The sequence below is a fragment of the Leptodactylus fuscus genome, chromosome 11, assembly GCF_031893055.1.
Source record: "Leptodactylus fuscus isolate aLepFus1 chromosome 11, aLepFus1.hap2, whole genome shotgun sequence".
In the NCBI taxonomy this organism is placed as follows: Eukaryota; Metazoa; Chordata; class Amphibia; order Anura; family Leptodactylidae; genus Leptodactylus; species Leptodactylus fuscus.
Window position 1 is genome coordinate 26,495,734 of NC_134275.1, and position 19,951 is coordinate 26,515,684.

Here is a 19,951-nt window from a genome sequence, read left to right on the forward strand (position 1 = left end):
TTGGCAGATGGCTGATGCTTGGTTGGGGGGTATCAGTTTTTCTCGGGGCTCTGTGGCTCAGCCAGGCTTGGTGGTGGTAAGAGCCAGGACTGCTGCCATATATGTGAGTCCAGAATGATAGCGCCCTCTTCTGCATGGCGAACCCTGGTCCTCCTGCTAATGTATGTGTATGTTGAGTTTTTAATTATTTTTTATGAATGGGAAATCTTTAGGCTGGAGTTTTGCTGGGCATGAGAGACGAAATTTGAGTATATCATCATCATCATATTTGTTTTTGGGTCCGGATCTAGAGCACCCCTTTGTGATGCATCCCTTAAATGCTTCTGAAATATGGGATTACTTTGCACATTAGCTTCAAAGATTGGAGTAGGAAGCAGAATAAGGGTGGATGGTAATATTCCTCCATGGTGGTATAATTATCTTGTGAGGACACACACCGTGAACTTGTTGCACAGAGAAGACACATCTGGATGTCAGCTGGTTCTGGTGAACACTTGTAACCCTGTGCTGCAGCCCAGAGGCTTGTATAGACACCCTAATACCCCTTACTGCCATACTATACCATCCGCTGCAGTAAAAGAACTCAAAGTGTCAAGTCAGGTGTCGTGTGTGTCCTTTCTTGGCTGGCAGAAGACTCCAGGTGGCCTGCAGGGGGCAATATCTTGGCAACAGCCTCATGAGGGTCCAATAGTGAAGCTATAGTAAAGGAACGGTGCCATTGAGCAGCACACTACAACCGTCCCACTTGTATTGGTGATTCTTTTACAGGTATAATAGTATTTTAAGATGGCTGGTGTCATTGCACTTATGGATGGGACTTTTTCTTGAGCTTATTTCATATTTCTTGAATTGGTTGGCAATACAGTTCATTTCTACAGTACTGGATGCTTTTGTTAGTAACTTTAAAGTCCATATTTTCCGAGAAGCTGATGAAGCATGTATACTGTGACCAGACATGCAGTATATAGTGTGAAGTCAGCGACATGTTAATACTGTGACTGGTATAGCCCCATAGCACCAGCCAGCATTAGGGTGCCCTCTGGAGAAAATATACAGATGTGTGTCATCTCCAGCATGCCCTGCAATAGAGAAAGGTGGGGAACTCATAATATAATATAATATAATATAATATAATATAATATAATATAATATAATATAATATAATATAATACAGCCTAGAATTAAAGGAATTTTCCAGGATTAGGATATTGATGTGAGATGGTTATACTTCACATACAGAAGTATATAGAAGAAGAGGAGCAGAGAGGCAGTGCTGAGTGATCACATGGAACTATAAGCTCCTCTTCTTCAGTGGCTTGCATCCTGTGCAGAACATGCTGTGTGGTATCTGTGTGTAACAAGATTATCAGTATTGTAGAGCTGCGTGGGTGCCTGATGTCTACAATATAGTATATACCTACCATAGGCATAGTGGCCACCTACCGCAGGCATAGTGCATGCCTAACACAAGCATAATGCACACCTACAATAAGTATAGTTCAAACCTACCATAGGCATAATGCATGCCTAACAATAGCATAGGGCATGCCTATCAAGGTCCATACACCTGGAGGAAAATGCATCGGGCATGACTATAACAGGCATAATATACACCTACCATAGGCATAGTGCACACCTACCACAGGCATAGTGCACCCCCTACCACAGGCATAGTGCACCCCCTACCACAGGTATAGTGCACCCCTACCACAACCATAGTGCACCCCTACCACAACCATAGTGCATGCCTACCAAAGGCATACTGCACGCCTACAAAAGGCATAGTATACAATAACTACAGGCATAGTGCACGCTTACCACAGGCATACTACATGCCTACCACAGGTATAGGAAAGTACGGACCAACCTCCTCTGAGGATTCGGCCAAATGAAAACTGCGCTCGCCCGAATATGTAAAAACAAGAAAAGAGAGCCACATCCTCGTGTATTAAATAAACCAATGGGCCAAATTAGGTTAGGACAAATGCCCCCTCACTTGAGGTTGCGAAATGGCACAACACTCTAGAACAGGGGTCTTCAAACTTTTCAAACAGGGGGCCAGTTCATTGTCCCTCAAACCAGTGGAGGGCCGAAATATACTTTAAAAAAATTAAGATTATATACTCCACAGTAGTGCCCCCCCCATAGTATTATATGTTCCTCAGTACGATCCCCCACTTCACTGTATCATATGCTCCTCAGTACAACCCCCCACTGTATTATATGCTCCTCATTACACCCCACTGTATTATATGCTCCTCAGTACGATCCCCCACCCCACTGTCGTATATGCTTCTCAGTACGCCCCCCCACTGTGTTATATGCTCCTCATTACGCCCCCCCCAACCCCACTGTATTTTATGTCCCTCATTACCCCCCCCCCCACTGTATTATATGCTCCTCAATACAACCCCCCACTGTATTATATGCTCCTCAGTACAACTCCCCCCCGTAGTTTGAGGACCCCTGCTCTAGAAGCTCGTAACGCCCTATGGGTAAGGGCCAAAGGCAGCAGCTGTAAGCGTCTGCAGGAAAGTATGGACCAACCTCCTCTCAGGATTCGGCCAAATGAAAACAGCGCTAGCCCAAATATGATAATAAACACTCCTTTATTGGCACACAACGCGTTTCTGGCTAAAAAAGCCCTTTCTCAAGTGTATAATTTTCTTCAATAAAACACACAAAACAATCCCAATCAGAAAGTCAAATACAGAATAAAATTGCATGAATGAGAAAAACAACAGACAAATCACAGACAAGGTTGTGATAAGTCAGATGGCATATACAAACATATAATGGCAATGCCCAGAGAGAACTGTAGAGTTACATATATGATGAAACCAGAAAGGTATATATATATATATATATATATATATATATATATATATATATATATATATATGCTAACATTAGTCAAACCCAAGTGTGTCCTATAGTCCAGTGTGTCTTATAGTCCGAAAAATACGGTATCCTATTAATATTATAAAGGTGAAAGTTTGTGAGTTTGGATGTTTGGATGTTTGTTTCTCAATCACGCAAAACCCGCTCCACCGATTTGGCTGAAAGTTTCCACAAACATAGTTACTACACTAGATTGTGCAATAGGCTACTTTTCGTCACAATAGCGCACAAACGTTTTTCCCAGGACCCCCACAAAACCCAAACTCACATCTCCATCTCTGTAATCTCACACACTTTCAACCACAGCAAACCACTAAACTTCCTATTGCCCTCTACAGCCTAGCCCCTAACCCCACACAATCACATTTACACATACTTCACCACTTTGCCCCTCACCGTAACGATACTCCAGGAGGCTACCTCTTCAAGGCTCCGGAGCAGCCATGTTTACCGACCTTCCACCCCTTTCACGATCCGCGACACCCTGTGGAATTCTCCAACTCCGTAGAATTACCCGGCGTCCCTTCACATAAAACTAGAACTGAAGATTGGCGTTCCTGTTCTACTCATGTGTAATCTGGATGCACCCAGATTGTGTAATGGTACGAGGCTACGTGTCACACAAGACTATTAAACTCTCCCACCCACCGCCCAAACACCTTTAAACCCCCACCACCCATCCACTCTACGCCCCTCATACCCAGACGTCCCAAACAAGAACGACGAGAACCCAAGGACGCACGTACCCCCAAACCACCCACCCCCAACCATTGTTTGCTTTGGCAATACCAAATGTTTTTTCTTCGGTTATGCTAATAAAGCTCCTTTGTATCTTGTTGAATCTTGTTGTAGTGCACACCTAACACTGGCATAGTGCTCGACTATCACAGGCATTGTGCACGCTTAACACAATAGTATAGGACATGTCTAACACAAGCATAGGGCACGCCTAACACAAGCATAGGGCACGCCTAACACAAGCATAGGGCACGCCTAACACAAGCATAGGGCACGCCTATAACAGGCTTAGTATACAACTACAGGTGAGCGAGTAGTATTCGATCGAATACCTCCCTTTGCATAGTTATTGGTGTACTCGGTTGAATACCAAGATGGCGCCGCATTGAGTGGCTACCTCGATACAAAGCTCCAAGCTGAGAGCAACCTTTATCTTTACCTTTATCTTTCCTTTTTCACTCTTTTTGTCTGTATCTTCAAGAATCCTCTAACCAAGCAAACTAGCACTATGAATTAGCAACTATAAATCGAATGGAAGACCCTATGGAGATTTTTTTTTCCTTTTGTTTCTATTGTTAAAGCATGGACAAGACTCAAGACCTGATTCATCTGGAGTTTCCTGTGTGCACATGTGCCTGTTACCATCCCCCCAGGAGCTAAAGACAGCATGTTTCACCGTGCGGCAGAGAAAGCATGGAGAGTAACCTGCATGGAAGTGCGGACTTCTTCTTTCAACTGGTATTTCTTTCTTTTACTTGGACACGTGGGACTCTGTTACAGCCTGGGAACCTACCATCACCCACCTACCCCATGAGTTTATGGAAGCTTGGCAAGAGAGCAGCACCATGTCTACTTGGATGACTTCAGACTTCTTTGGGCAGTAGAACACAGTGGTAAGAAGAAAGGAGGAGGAGGGCTTGTGATGATGGACATTTGGGGCATTTTTTGTGGTTAATGGACAATAGTGCTGATGCAAGATACCGAACTATCAGCTGTGAGCATGAGCTCTCACTACCTACCAAAGGAACTGCCACATGTTATCATGATAGCTGCATATGTCCCCCACCTCTGCAAAAAAACATTTTCTGCCTGTTATATCTACATGCTGTGACCCCCCCTCCTCATGTCCTCCAACCACATTCGACTGTATTATTAACATCACTTCACACAGAGAACTAAATGATCCTGCAGTGTGTCTGTTTCTTTCTTTTTTTAGTTGCTATTATTCCTAGTATTTCTCTATCTGCCATGAGCTTGTATGTGTTTCTCTCTTGTTATATACTACTGTACCATCCATGAAACTGTATCACTGAAATTTCCCCATTGTGGGACTATTAAAGGATTATCTTATCTTATCTCTTATACCACATGGTATACATTTGATTCCCCTCCCACCTTCCCTGGCGCTTTTTTGTACACCAAAAACTATGCAGGGGAGGTATTCGATCGAATATACTCGCTCATCTCTATATACAACTACAACAGGCATAGTGCATGCCTACAACAGGCATAGTGCATGCCTACCACAGGCATAGTGCACACCTAACACTGGCATAGTGCTAGGCTGCCACAGGCATTGTGCACGCTTATCACAGGCATAGTGCATGCCTAACACAAGTATAGGGCCTACAAAAGGCATAGTGCACGTCTACCAAAGGTACAGTGCATGCTTAACACAGGCATAGGTCATGTCTACCACAAATATAGGGCACGCCTAAAATCAGCATAGGACACACCTATAACAGGCATAGTATACACCTAACACAGGCATAATGCACGTCTACCAAAGGCATAGTATACGCCTACCAGAGGCATAGTATACGCTTACCACAGGGATAGTGCACGCCTACCACAAGTATAAAGCACCAATAACACAAGCATAGGGAACGCCTACCACAGGCATAGTGCACGCCCACAACAAATAAGTGAACAACCTAAAATACTGCAACTGAACTAAGTTGTATTTGTACAACAAAATCTGCACAACATTATTGTATATGACACTGCTATGTCCTATGCTAGCTGATATTTGGATGAAATGACTGACTTTACATGAAGGCCCAGCTCCGTCTGCAGCCATGATCACTACTTTGTCTCATGTATCTTGTGAGTATCAGTGGTTTTTATCAGTGGCGTAACTACCGTGGTAGCGGAGGTAGCTACTACCACAGGGCGACATTAGGGGCCCCGGCGACAGCTGCGTTTTTTTTTTTTTTAATGGGCCGTTACTGGCTGGAGTTATAAAGTTATAAGCTTTTGATTCCACAACATGGATAAGCGACATAACTTTTGTCAGGGACTGTATTGATGAACTTTCCTTGAGATTGGTCTTCAATATGTAACTGGTGGGGGTCCAACCCTCAAAGATTATCAGGCTGAGGAGGCCACAGCATGTGTTTGAACTCCTGGATGGGACTGAGCTGCTGCTGTACCATGTGAGCGATGAATGTGATGTACTTGGTACAGGTTAGAGGTCACAGCACTTGTGCTGTGATATCTCAAACAGCTAAATGGCAGGGTTCCTGGCAGACCAATCCCCACCAATCACATATTAATGACCTGAAAAATCTCTTTAAGACATGGTGACCCTATATTTATTCAATTTCACATGAGAAAACTAGTCTGTTACTTCTATGATGTAAATCTTACCTTGACAACTTTTATACATCTTCCATTTTCACAGTCCCAGAGTCTTACCTGCAAAGGAACATTACAGAATTAATAAAATAATAAAAGCTCCTTCTGTTGCATTATAAAGGAAAATCCTTACTGGCTGAAGATGTGTACTATTAGATAGTTTTTAAGGCTTAAAGGGATTCTACCATTAAACTACCTTTTTTTCTAATGAACACTTCGGAATAGCCTTAAGAAAGGCTATTCGTCTCCTACCTTTAGGTTTCCTACCTTTAGGTCTCCGCCGCACCGTTCCATAGAAATACCGGTTTTAACTGGTATGCAAATGAGCTCTCCGCAGCAATGAGGGCGGGCCCCAGCGCTGAAACACCGATGAGCACGTCCCCATTGCTGCCCAGGGCTCTTTCCTGCGCCGCCTCCTTCTTCTGCAGCAACTCCGCTTCTTCTGGCTTCTCTTGCTTTTGTAGTTCTATACAGGAGCATAGAGAGGCCACCCCAAAATGGCCGCCGGCCAGCTCCTGTATTGAACTGCAAGAGCGGCTACCCCAAAATGGCCACCGGCCGGCTCCTGTATTGAACTGCAAGAGCGGCTACCCCAAAATGGCCACCGGCCGGCTCCTGTATTGAACTGCAAGAGCGGCTACCCAAAATTGGCACCGGCCATTTTTGGGTAGCCGCTCTTGCAGTTCAATACAGGAGCTGGCGGCCATTTGGGGGTGGCCTCTCTATGCTCCTGTATAGAACTACAAGAGCAAGAGAAGCCAGAAGAAGCGGAGTTGCTGCAGAAGAAGGAGGCGGCGGAGGAAAGAGCTCTCGGGCAGCAATGGGGATGCGCTCATCGGCCTTTCAGCGGTGGGGCCCACCCTCATTACTGCGGAGAGCTCATTTGCATACCGGTTAAAACCGGTATTTCTACGGAACGGCGCGACGAAGACCACGTCTAAAGGTAGGAGCCGAATAGCCTTTCTTAAGGCTATTCTGACGTTGTAATTAGAAAAAAAAGTAGTTTAATGGTAGAATCCCTTTAAAAAAAGACAAATGTCCATCTAAGTCAGTCTATTGTCCTGCCGTGTAGATCCAGAAAAAATAATATACATTTGTTTTTTATCATCTTAGAGGTAAAATTCCTTCACAACTCCAAATCAATCACTAGATCAAAAAGCCATATAAATTACCGGCATGTAGGTGTCTGTTAACAAGCTGGATCTGTCATGTGATGGACATTAGTAGCTGTATATTATATTCAGAGCACGGTCATCTTTCCAGCTATGCTTGTTTTATGATCAAACAATAAGTCTCTTAAAAATACAATCATGCTAGTTACGTATACTTGTACTCCTATAATTGGTAGATATTTGCAGTCTTGGGAAGGCAGACAAATATGTTAGAATAGTATCAGATCAGTCATATTGGTTGGCTGTATAGACAGAGTAAATAAAATGTAAATGTACCTCATTCTATTACCAGTAATCTAAATTTACAAGAATAAGGATGATCAATACATGCGCATCATCCACATATGACATCTCTTACCATCTTGTCATGTCCCGTGGAAGCCAGAAGGATGCCATCATTGGAGAAAGACAATGTTCTCAACCAATCTATGTGTCCTTTCAGAAGAAAGATCAGGGCACCACTGCGCGGGTTCCACACTCTTATTGTTTTGTCCCATGATCCAGAAGCCTGATCAAATAATTAACATATCCTAATTAATAATGAACCATTGATCCAGAAGACCCCCTCATACAATGGGTGTCTTAAAGGGCCAACACTTGCCACATTGAAAGCCTTTAGCTTTCAGGCTAGTAATATAGATAGTCTATCCTTAGGATAGGCCATTAATATCAGATTGATGGGACTCCAACTGTTGGCACCTGCATGATCAACAGATTGGGTGAATGGAAGTGATCTGTAGTAAAAGGAGCAGCCATTATGGAACTGTAAGGTAACTGTAACTAAGCTGGAGCGGATTCTCATTTAAATAACTGGCTGTTCTCCCCTTGGTCCACACAAACAGTCACATAGATAGGCAGGGCTGGAATTGTGCATGCAGCGCTTTTCTCTCCGCATTTTTTTTTAACGGGTTCGGGGGACGGAAACCCCCATTGGAGTTTAAGTGCTGATGTGAACCCAGCCTAAATGTGGTATAGCAGAGCTGGCTGTGGCTGGGCCGAGGGTGATTTCTGTTATCATTGTATTGCATTATTTCCTGTTACTTTGCAGCCTGTGATTCATAGCAGGGGATACGGAGTCTTAAAACACAACGCCACCTAGTGACTAACACATGTATCACACCTCTCATGATATGCAAATCTGTTTTCCAGGATGTAATTAGGAAAACAATGTCTCTGTTCCCTGCCACCCTAGCCATCACCCTGAAGGAAGTCAAATGTCACCATTTTGTAAGCATAAGACTGTGGAGAGAACATTCCGAAACATGTGCTCCATAACAAGTATCACAGGATCCAGGGGCCAAGGCCAGAGCTGTGGAACATCCACCACCCTGATTATTGTGGCCCGAAACTCTGAACTATCAGGATTACATAACGTGAGTGGGAATATTGTGTGCTAGTATTGTAGTGGGCATCCTCCTATGAGACAAATAGGAATCCAGATGACCTTAGGGCTGTAACACTAAAGTATAAAGCTAGGAATACCTTTCATCATGTCTATCCTGCACCTCAGGACTTTGCTGTGTCACCAGGTGTGCCCTGTTATTGCGTATTGAAGAACCTGTGTAAGTGTTGGTGCCTCCACAGCCTTGGAAGAGTTTTCAGTAAAAGTTCAACTCTGTTTCGACTTTACAACGGTTTCTGCATCTGACTTTGTGCCAATAACATCAGGGCAACCCAAACACCTCCAGTCGGCACAGTATAGGAGAAGCGCCCTGGAGGAACAATCACCACCATTTATGCAGCCCTCTCATCACCGGTACCAGCATACCTCCCAACCGTCCCGATTTCCGCGGGACAGTCACGATTTGGGTGACATGTCCCGCGGTCCCGGTTGGAGGGAGGTATGTCCCGATTTCAACTCAGATCTGCGTCCAGAGGACGCAGATCTGAGTTGAACATATATGCGGCTGAAGCAAGGAGCTGACACAGGTCAGCTCCTCGCTTCGCCGCTGCCCGCCTCTCTCCCTGACACATGCGGCTGAAGCTGCTCGCGTGCTTGCTTCGCCGCTGCATCTCTCTCTCGCTGACACATGCGGCTGAAGCGAGGAGCTGACCTGTGTCAGCTCCTCGCTTCGCTGCTGCCGCCGGCTCCTGGCTTGTAGACGCGATGTGCGGGCAGAGAGCGGCGAGGGAGCGGAGGAGAAGGTAAGTTTAATGTGGAGGTGGAACATGAATCTGGGGGCAGATGAAGGAGAGGACAGCATGACACTGGGGGCAGAGATGGAGAGGACGGCATGACACTGGGGGCAGATGAAGGAGAGGACATGAATCTGGGGGCAGAGATGGAGAGGACATGAATCTGGGGGCAGAGATGTGGGACATGAATCTGGGGGCAGAGATGTGGGGACATGAATCTGGGGGCAGATATGGAGGGACATGAATCTGGGGGCAGAGATGGAGTGGACATGAAACTGGGGGCAGAGATGGGGGACATGAATCTGGGGGCAGAGATGGAGAGGACATGAATCTGAGGGCAGAGATGGGGGACATGAATCTGGGGGCAGAGATGGGGGACATGAATCTGGGGGCAGAGATGGAGAGGACATGAATTTGGGGGCAGAGATGGAGGGACATGAATCTGGGGGCAGAGATGGGGGACATGAATCTGGGGGCAGAGATGTGGGACATGAATCTGGGGGCAGAGATGTGGGGACATGAATCTGGGGCAGAGATGGAGAGGACATGAATCTGGGGGCAGAGATGGAGGGACATGAATCTGGGGGCAGAGATGTGGGGACATGAATCTGGGGGCAGAGATGGAGAGGACATGAATCTGAGGGCAGAGATGGGGGACATGAATCTGGGGGCAGAGATGGAGTGGACATGAAACTGGGGGCAGAGATGGGGGACATGAATCTGGGGGCAGAGATGGAGAGGACATGAATCTGAGGGCAGAGATGGGGGACATGAATCTGGGGGCAGAGATGGGGGACATGAATCTGGGGGCAGAGATGGAAGGACATGAATCTGAGGGCAGAGATGTGGGACATGAATCTGGGGGCAGAGATGGAGGGACATGAATCTGGGGGCAGAGATGGAGGGACATGAATCTGGGGGCAGAGATGGAAGAGGGACATGAAACTGGGGGCAGATGAAGGGTGTATATGAAACTGTGGGAGAGATAGAGGGGGGACATATAATTTACGGGTGACTGTAGGAGGATTATACTGTGTGCGGGCACATGAAAAATTAATGAGTGGGCGGAGTCAACACAAAAGTGGGCGGGGCTAAATTTGCCGCACACTTTGTCCCTCTTTCGGTTCTTAAAAAGTTGGGAGGTATGGGTACCAGTGTTGGTAACATGGGAGAGCACCAGCCCAGAGAATGTGACAAGTCTGCACTGTCTGCATCCCGCAATTTCAACTACAGCGTTACCCACATCTGATCACCACATTAGCAGTGCCTCAGGTTCGCAGGAGGTGAATGTCACATTTCCCACTGTAGCGAAAGCCTGAAGTCTGTCTCTGTGATTGAACTAGTAACTGCTGTGACCATCAAGTTCTACTGCTTAGCTGCCGTACTGTCTTGTCTGCTGTGAACATCTTCAACCCAGTAAACAACCCTGCCGCTGCAGCACCCCAGCGGACACTGCTTAAATGGATTTATTTTATTTTTGTAATTATATATGTAATGTTATTTTAAATATATATATTTGTATCAATAAGCTGGATCATAGGTGATTGAGACCTGGGGTTTAGAAACTAGCAACATGAACGACGCCATATTCTTACCAGCATTCCAGACACAGAGAAGATCACGCAGCTGATATTTCCCTTGTGTCCTTTCAGAACTTTCTCTGGCACATCATCACACAGGCGCCACACTCTGACAGTGTAATCCCAGGACCCTGTGGCCTGCAGGTAACGTAAAAGAAAAATTAGTGCAGCTCATGATCATATATTATCTTTATTATAGGCTCAATGACAATTTGTCTGGATTCTTAAATACTATATTGAAATATAGATAACGGAGAAGTCCATAGGGCTACTGAAGGGGCCATGAATTTAAAAAACTTTACTCACCTCTTCCTGGACCTCCGTCTTCAGTGGTGTCTGCTCCATTCTTCAGTTTACAGGTCCTCAGACTGTGCCAGCTGACCACTGCAGCCAATCACAAGCCTCAGTGGCCACCTCTTCACACATGGCATGTGAATACTATGACGTGTCCTTTGTGAAGAGATGGCCTCTGTGGCTTGTGATTGGCTGCAGAGGTCACCTGACACAAGCAGCTCAGGGACATGTAAACTGAAGACTGGAGCTGCCACTGCTGGAGACAGAGGCCAGGGAAGAGGTGAGTAAAGTTTATTTATGTTGATGACCCATTTAAAGGCCCTATGTAACATTGAAAAGGGTGGCTATATTCTTTACAGAAATAGCACCAATCTTGTTTAGTGGAGGTGTCTGATGTTACATTGCAGCCCATTCTGCAGTTCTGGATTACAATATAGACAACAATACCTTCAAATCAATTCCATTGAACTTCTTATGTTTGTGATATATTTATACAGTATATACACTCTGTACAATGGTGTTCATGTTCTTTACATATTCCATCTAAGATCCAAGCTACTTTGATATACAGTACGTATATAGTAATAGTAACGTTATTCATGGCTGTAATTTACAGGTCCTTCTTGTATGGATCCATAATGCACTGCCCATAGCCAACTATGGATCCATGCTATGTGTCCATTTTATATAGAGGCATACAGTTTTTTCTCTTTCTCTTTCTCAGATTCACATGAAATCCATGAAAAAACGTTTCTAGGTGAGAATATATTTCCTCACAGAGGCCCCATATGGCGGTGTATTGACACACCCTGTGTGGCGACACCATACAAGGTCCATGCCGTGTAAATAAGTCCTATATAGAACTGAATAGTTGACATACATTTAACCCCTTAATGACACATGACGTACTATTACTTCATGGGAGCTACGTACTTAGCGAACCATGAAGTAATACTACGTCATGCAAAGCCCGCCCATTCAGCGGGCGGGCGGCATCGGAACCGGGTGTTAGCTCTTACAGTCGGCTATCACCCGTTTCCACTTACCTCAGGTCAGAGCTGCACTCCCTGGAGGTTTTAATCCTTTGAATGCCATCGCATCCATAAATTTCCGTGAACTTTCCTCCCCCCTCCGGTACCCCCTGCGGCAAGATCGGGGGGGTGCCGGTATCTGTATTATGCAGCCTGGGGTCTGGGCAGTGACCCCACACTGCCCAGAGGCCCCCCGTTACCTGGTGAACCTCCAGGACCTTGTGACGTCAGGCTGTGCGTCACATTGCATTATAGTATCAGCAATCAAAGCATTGCTGATTGAAGTGTCCTAAATGGACACATGAAAAAGTGAAAAAAAATAAAGTGTTTTAAAAAAAAATTAATAAAGTTATAAAGCCCCCAAATTCCCTTTTTCTATAGAAATGAATTAGATAAAAAAATAAAAATAATACGTATTTGGTATCGTCGCGTCCGTAACAATCTGTACAACAAAACTGAAACAATATTTAATGTACACGGTGAACGGCGGAAAATCCCCCCCGGAAAAAACCTGCCGAAAGTAATGATTTTTCGCCATCTCACCTTACAAAATATGTTATAAAAAGTGATCAAAAAGTCATATCTACCCCACAACAGTACCAATAAAAAGCACGTTGTCCCGCAAAAAATAAGCCCTCAACCAACAATGTCAACCGAAAAATAAAAATATTACGCCTCTCAGAAGATGGCGATGCAAAAATCACTGAGTTATGTCCCCAAATGAGTTTTTGTTCTGCAGAATTAGTATCGCATTAAAAAATAATATAAATGAGGAATCGCCGTAATCGTACCGACCCGCAGAATAAAGGTCACATGTTACTTATACTGTACACTTTACGCTGTAACCATACCGACCCGCAGAATAAAGGTCACATGTTACTTATACTGTACGTTGCATAGCGAAAAATTTAAAAGGTAAAATGCAATGCCAGAATTAATTTTTTTTAAATCCAGCAAAAAAGAGTTAATAAAATGTATTCAATAAGTTGTAGGCACCCAAATATGGTGTCATTACAAAATGCATCTCATCCCGCAAACAACAAGCCCTTATATGGCCGCGTCACCAGAAAATTAAGAAAAATATAGCATCTAGCAATGTGAAGACAAAAACTCGCCAAATCGCCAAATCATTAGAATACAACTGGCTGTGGCAGGAAGGGAATATATAAACTGTGCGAACGGATATCAGGGGACACCCCATATTTACAGCTTATAAGGGAAAAGACACCGGAAGTGACCCCCAGAGTGACCCCCCTCCCCAAACATAGGAGCTACTGGGACATAGTAGGGAATTTGGTGTTCCCAATGTACTCCGCACAGTTTACATATTCCCTCTTCACCATCTGCTGTGCATTCACGTCTGGGATACAAATACTCGCTACACCCCCTGATAAATTCTTTGAGGGGTGCCATTTTCAAAATGAGGTCACTCCTTTGGGGAATCCACTTTTCTGGTACATTACAGACTCTACAAAGATGGCATGGCGACCAGATACCAAACATCTGAATCTGTACTCCAACAGCCACATAGCAATCCTTCCCTTCTGAGCCCTGCTGTGTGCCCAAACTGCAGTTTACACCCACATATATAATTTTTTGCCCCTCGGGATGGCCCACTTAATAGTTTTAGGAGTGCAGGTCTCTGACAACACAAAGTGGGTGCAACGTATTGGTCACCGACATGGCATATTTCTTTAAAAATGTAAATTTTCTTTTTGTACATACAGTTTTGGGAAGCATTTTAGTCTCAAAATGATAATACCCCTTGATACATTCCTTGACGGGTGTAGTTTCTACAATGGGGTCACTTTTGAGGGGGTTTTCATTGTATTGAGACTTTAGGGGCTCTGCAAATGTGAAATGGCACCTGAAAACTTTACCAGCCCTCCAAAATCCAAATAGCGCTCTGAGCCCACCATGTTCCCATACAGCAGATCATGGCCACATATGGTGTATTGCTGTGTTCAGGAGAAATTATGTAACAAATTATGGTGTTTTTAATTCTTTAACTACTTGCATAAATTAAAAATTTGGCGCTAAATGGACAATTTATTGGGGAAAAAAGGTAATTTCATTTCAATGGCAAAAAAATCAGTGAAACACTTGTAGGGTAAAAGTGCTCACTATACCCCTTGATAAATTCAAGGGTTAAATAAAAAATGTACTTACAAAGCAAGAATCATCTGCTGAGAAAGCGCTGCACTGAATGGCATCCTGATGTCCCCTGAAAGTCTTCAATCTCTGACCAGTCTGTCAGTTACATGGATGATAATGGTTAATAACACATCAGTGGTAGATATTGTATAATATCAATTGTATTGTATTGTATTGTAATTGTATGGTTATATAAGAGTTGTGGTATTGTTAGGCTTGTGTCAATAGCAAGTAATAAGTGATTACGAAGAAACAATACACAGACCCAAGGAAAGGATACAAAGTCGTGTGTGTGTGAGTGTTTGTATATATTTATTATGAGAAGATGACAGGCAGGGTGCTGGAGTCACAGTATACCTCCCCCAGATATCTGACTTATGTGTGGTCCAGTGAGGGTCTAGAGTAGGCCTCAGCCCCAGGTGTGGGTTCTGGGCTCATTGCTGGGCCATAAAAGGCTGCAGAGCCTACACTTCATGGCAGATACTGGGAGTGAGAGGAGGTGCTGGGTCTGTCCTGGAGAATTGAGTTTTTTGGTGAGACCAAACTGGGACTTGTACTATTTTGTTTTGTTCGTGTGGCCGGTAGTAAGCCACTCGTATAGCTAGGTTTATCCTGTTTAGTTAGTGCTCGGATGAGCAGGTTTTTATTTGACGTTTTTGTGCCTGAAGTTAAGGCTGTATTTTATTTTGCTTAGTTTTGTACCTGAGGTGAAGTTTTATTTATTTTTATTTTTTTTTTTTCAAATAAACCTGTTTGCACCAGACATTGTGTTCCTGTCTCTGACTGGTTGGGCCTGCACCATTGCTGCTACCGATCTACCTATCCCACAGTAGATAGATAGATGATAGATAGATAGATAGATAGATAGATAGAATCAGAATCTGAGAAAAAACTTTCAAGAAAGGTATCCAGCAATCAATGGTTAAAGATTATATAAAATCCAAGTTTTTATTTTTGCTTCATTAAAAAAAGTTTACAAAAATGCCATATTGTGTATGGCCATATTTGACTCACAAATTACAAGATAAAAGGAGCGTCCGGGCTGACACATTTCAGAACAAATGTTCCTTAGTCGTAGGATGTGTAGCATTTTTTTTTTTTCGGTTGACAGAGTTGGTTGAGGGCTTATTTTTTGTGGGACGATCTGTGCTTTTTGTTGGTACTGTTTTGGGGTATGTGTGACTTTTTGATCACTTTTTATAGCATTTTAATAAGACGAGATGGCAAAAAAAATCATTATTTCTTCGTTTGATTAATTTATTAATTTATTTATTTTTCATAGACTTGTTTTTTTAAAACTTTTTTTTTTTTTTTTTTTTTTTACTTTTTATTGATGTCCCACAAGGGGGCCTGAACCAGTGATCCACTGGATCACTGATTCAGCATTATAGACGTGCAATACACTTATATTGCAGTCTATAGAGGAAGTTAGTCTATGCAGAGGCATAGACTAACTGCCTCCATTCCTGGCAGGATCAACCAGGTATGTGAGGTCTGCAAGCAGCCCGGGCTGCAGATACGTCATATGGGCACCCCCCGATCTCACTGCGGGGGGTGCCCAGGGGCCCCTTAACCCAGCGGAGCCCATTGGATACAGCGGACTTGTTTGCCCGCTGTATCCAAAGGGTTAAAATCCCCGATGGAAGCGCAGTTCACGGCTAGAGATGAGCGAGTACTGTTCGGATCAGCCGATCCGAACAGCACGCTCGCATAGAAATGAATGGACGTAGCCGGCACGCGGGGGGTTAAGCGGCCGGCCGCCGTCAAAGCGGAAGTACCAGGTGCATCCATTCATTTCTATGGAGCGTGCTGTTCGGATCGGCTGATCCGAACAGCACTCGCTCATCTCTATTCACGGCCATTACGGACATGTTCTATAAACTGCGGACCACGGTTGCGGCATGGCCAAACCACGGATAAAATATCCGGTGGTGTAAGAGGCCGCATTGAATATAATGTGTCCGCAAATGGTCCGCAATTGAAAACCCTCAATTGCGGACCATTTGCAGACTTACATTACGGCCGTGTAAGACCAGCCTTAATGGGGTTGTCAAAAACTTTATCATCATTAGCATATCCTTTGGACAGGCCATCAATGCAAATCTGCAAAGTGAAGGAACTGTAACACTTGTCTGTCTTCCCTTTATTGCTCACAATGGCAAACATGGAATGCTTGATAGCACAGCAAGCTATGTCATATCCCTGCAGGAAAGCTATGTGATCTATGGCAAACATGACACTTGTGCGGCCTATGTGTGCTCCATAGAAAACTTTTTAAAATACTGTACGTTCATATATTTTTCTACTATACTGCATATTTGATACATTGGACTACAAGGCTCTGTTCACATCTGCATTAGGGATTACATCAAATATAATGTAATAGATGCTGAACCTGATGAATCCCATTATAGGTCTAAGGCAGTGGTTCTTAACCAGGGTTTGATCGAACCCTAGGCCATATGCACGGTTCATTTTGTGTACCAGTAAAAAAACATATACCTATGTCTTGAATTTGGAAAAAATCATATTTGATTTATCACTAAAGAAGGGTTCGATGAATGTGCGTATGAAACTGGTGGGTTCGGTACCTCAAACAAGGTTAAGAACCACTGGTCTAAGGGGTATTATGGATGCAGTTGTTATCTACGATATGACTAATCCAGTACTGCATTGTGACTCCTGTTATTAAAGCAAACAGGGAAAGCCTGATACAGAGTCTTACCCCAATATTGAAAAATCAACTGCAATTGATCATAAATATTTTTGTAAAAGAGATTATAACTTTAGGCTTCTTACCAGCACTGTCCACAAGATGACAAGACGATCCCATCCTGCAGATAGTAGATATGTGCCATCTGGGCTGAAGTTAACCGTTTCTACACTTTTAGAATGATCTGGAAGGAGGGAAGTTGATGAGTAATGGAGAAAATTATAATCGATGGAAAACAATGGCTGCTGATGTAGGTCTATGGCAGGGGTACTCTGCCTACCCATAAAGCTGCAGCCTCCGAATTCACCTTAAGTTCAGTGTCCCATTGCAGTAGAGAGAGGTATACTTATTTGGAGTGCAGGTATAGAATTATGTCCAGTATACAGATGAGTAAAGGGTCCCTAATGTATCCATAACTACATACAGCCCCAAGGCCACCAGTTGCTCACCCCTGATTTATGGTCATGGTAATAAAAACATTCACATCGCTTATTCTCACCCAGGTCTTATCAGTGATCTATGTACCTGTATGGTATATGTTACTCATGTTACAGGTGTGTTCAGTGCGTTCAGGAGTGTTCTCCAAAAACACAATGGGAACAGACTCTAACATGGAAAAATAGTAATCAAGAGCAAGAAAATAAGAAACAGGCGGCACCACTGTGACTTCTAATCTTATGCTTGGACTAAATGGCAACTTATGTAGAGGATAAACCATAGCTCCTATGCAGGTGGTGCTCTTCACCCCATATACAGCAAAAAAATGTAATATAAAAAAAAAAGAAAAGAAGTGGGGGCACTCACCAATCTAGGATGGTAGCATAAAACAGTCCTTTATTATGTAAGAAGTAAAATCACATTGGGAGACGTGAAGGCACAAAGCATTGCGGGGCAACAGCCGTTTCGCACTCTGTCTAGGCGCTTTCTCAAGCCATATCAATGATTCATGTTGATGAGCATCCACATTCTTAAAGACCCTAACACGAGTTCATTGATTGATATAAAACATAATCATCTGCTAATTTTTAATATTCTAAACTTAAAGGGTTATTTGGGGAGACAAAACAGCCGGCAATATATTAATTGCAGCAGAAGGTGAAACTTCCTAATATACAGTAGATGCCACTAGATGCTGTTTAATACGTTTTACCTTTTGCCACAGTGAATACACTGCCAATAGTTCTGGCTCTTCAGATAACCCGTATTATTAAACTGAACTTTTTCTTGCATACATATATATTTTCATATATACAGTATATATATATATATATATGTATAATCAGATCAGAGGCATAACTAGGGGCGCAAACATATCCAAGTGGGCCCCCTACCAGGGTATACTGATACTGCAGACAAGAAGAGGAAGCTCTACGTCCTACTGGGAGAAGAGGAGTCGACTGTGGAGATCGCTGCCCAATATGTGTCCACCTGCCACCAACTAAAGGGAAGATGATACTCCAAATCACCCCCCCCCATACTGACCATTCTCCCCCCCCCCAACCCCACCTCTCCCCCCCCCGCCCCACTTTCCTTGCTTTGGCAATCCCAAATATCTATTCAGATGTGCCAATAAAGCTTCTTTGATTCTTGATTCTATCAGTATACAGTGACTGTAGTGATATACTGGCTGTACACAAGGCACTGCATACTGTTTAAGTAAATACAGTACAGTGACATGTTGTGACTTACAGGCGACGTCTGTAACTAATCATTCACATTTCTCGTCTCCTCCATCCAGACTGACCATGGCCACTTCTTTCAGTCTCTGTACAGTTTGCAGCGCAGACATCTTTGGCTCCTCAGTTTCCAGACACCTGACCCACATTATACTTGCCTATAAGACCCGGACACTCTCAGGGTGAGAGTGGGAAGTTCATGTCCCCCATCTCTGCCCCCAGATTCATGTCCCCCCCATCTCTGCCCCCAGATTCATGTCCCCCCATCTCTGCCCCCAGATTCATGTCCCCCCATTTCTGCCCCCAGATTCATGTCCCCCCATCTTTGCCCTCAGATTCATGTCCCCCCTCCAACTCTGCCCCCAGATTCATGTGCCCCCCATCTCTGCCCCCCGATTCATGTCCCCCCATCTCTGCCCCCAGATTCATGTCCCCCCCATCTCTGCCCCCAGATTCATGACCCCCATCTCTGCCCCCAGATTCATGTTCCCCCATTTCTGCCCCCAGATTCATGTCCCCCCATCTCTGCCCCCAGATTCATGTTCCCCCATTTCTGCCCCCAGATTCATGTCCCCCCATCTCTGCCCTCAGATTCATGTCCCCCCTCCAACTCTGCCCCCAGATTCATGTGCCCCCCATCTCTGCCCCCGGATTCATGTCTCCCCCATCTCTGCCCTCAGATTTATGTCCCCCCATCTTTGCCCCCAGATTCATGCTGTCCCCCCCCTTCATCTGCCCCCTGTTTCATGGACCCTCTTCATTATGTTCCACCTCAGTGTTTAACACAAAAAACCACTTATACTCACCTTTTCCTTGCTCCCCCACCGCTCTCTCCGCAGTTTCACTCACAAAGTTGTAAGCGCGATTTATTATTATTATTATTTATTTATATAGCACCATTAATTCCATGGTGCTGTAC

General features: G+C 44.2%; 1 protein-coding gene across 1 annotated transcript in view; it reads right to left on the reverse strand.

The window, feature by feature from the left end:
• Positions 1-986: 986 nt before the first annotated feature.
• WDR38 (WD repeat domain 38) overlaps positions 987-19,951 on the reverse strand; it is a 48,415-nt gene continuing 29,450 nt past the window's right edge. Inside the window, exons 4-9 of the mRNA XM_075260862.1 lie at positions 17,443-17,540; positions 14,659-14,739; positions 11,180-11,302; positions 7,807-7,956; positions 6,289-6,336; positions 987-1,079 (exon numbers count right to left, since the gene is read on the reverse strand). Coding sequence (XP_075116963.1) covers positions 987-1,079; positions 6,289-6,336; positions 7,807-7,956; positions 11,180-11,302; positions 14,659-14,739; positions 17,443-17,540 — 593 coding nt within the window. The remainder of the gene's footprint in view (positions 1,080-6,288; positions 6,337-7,806; positions 7,957-11,179; positions 11,303-14,658; positions 14,740-17,442; positions 17,541-19,951) is intronic.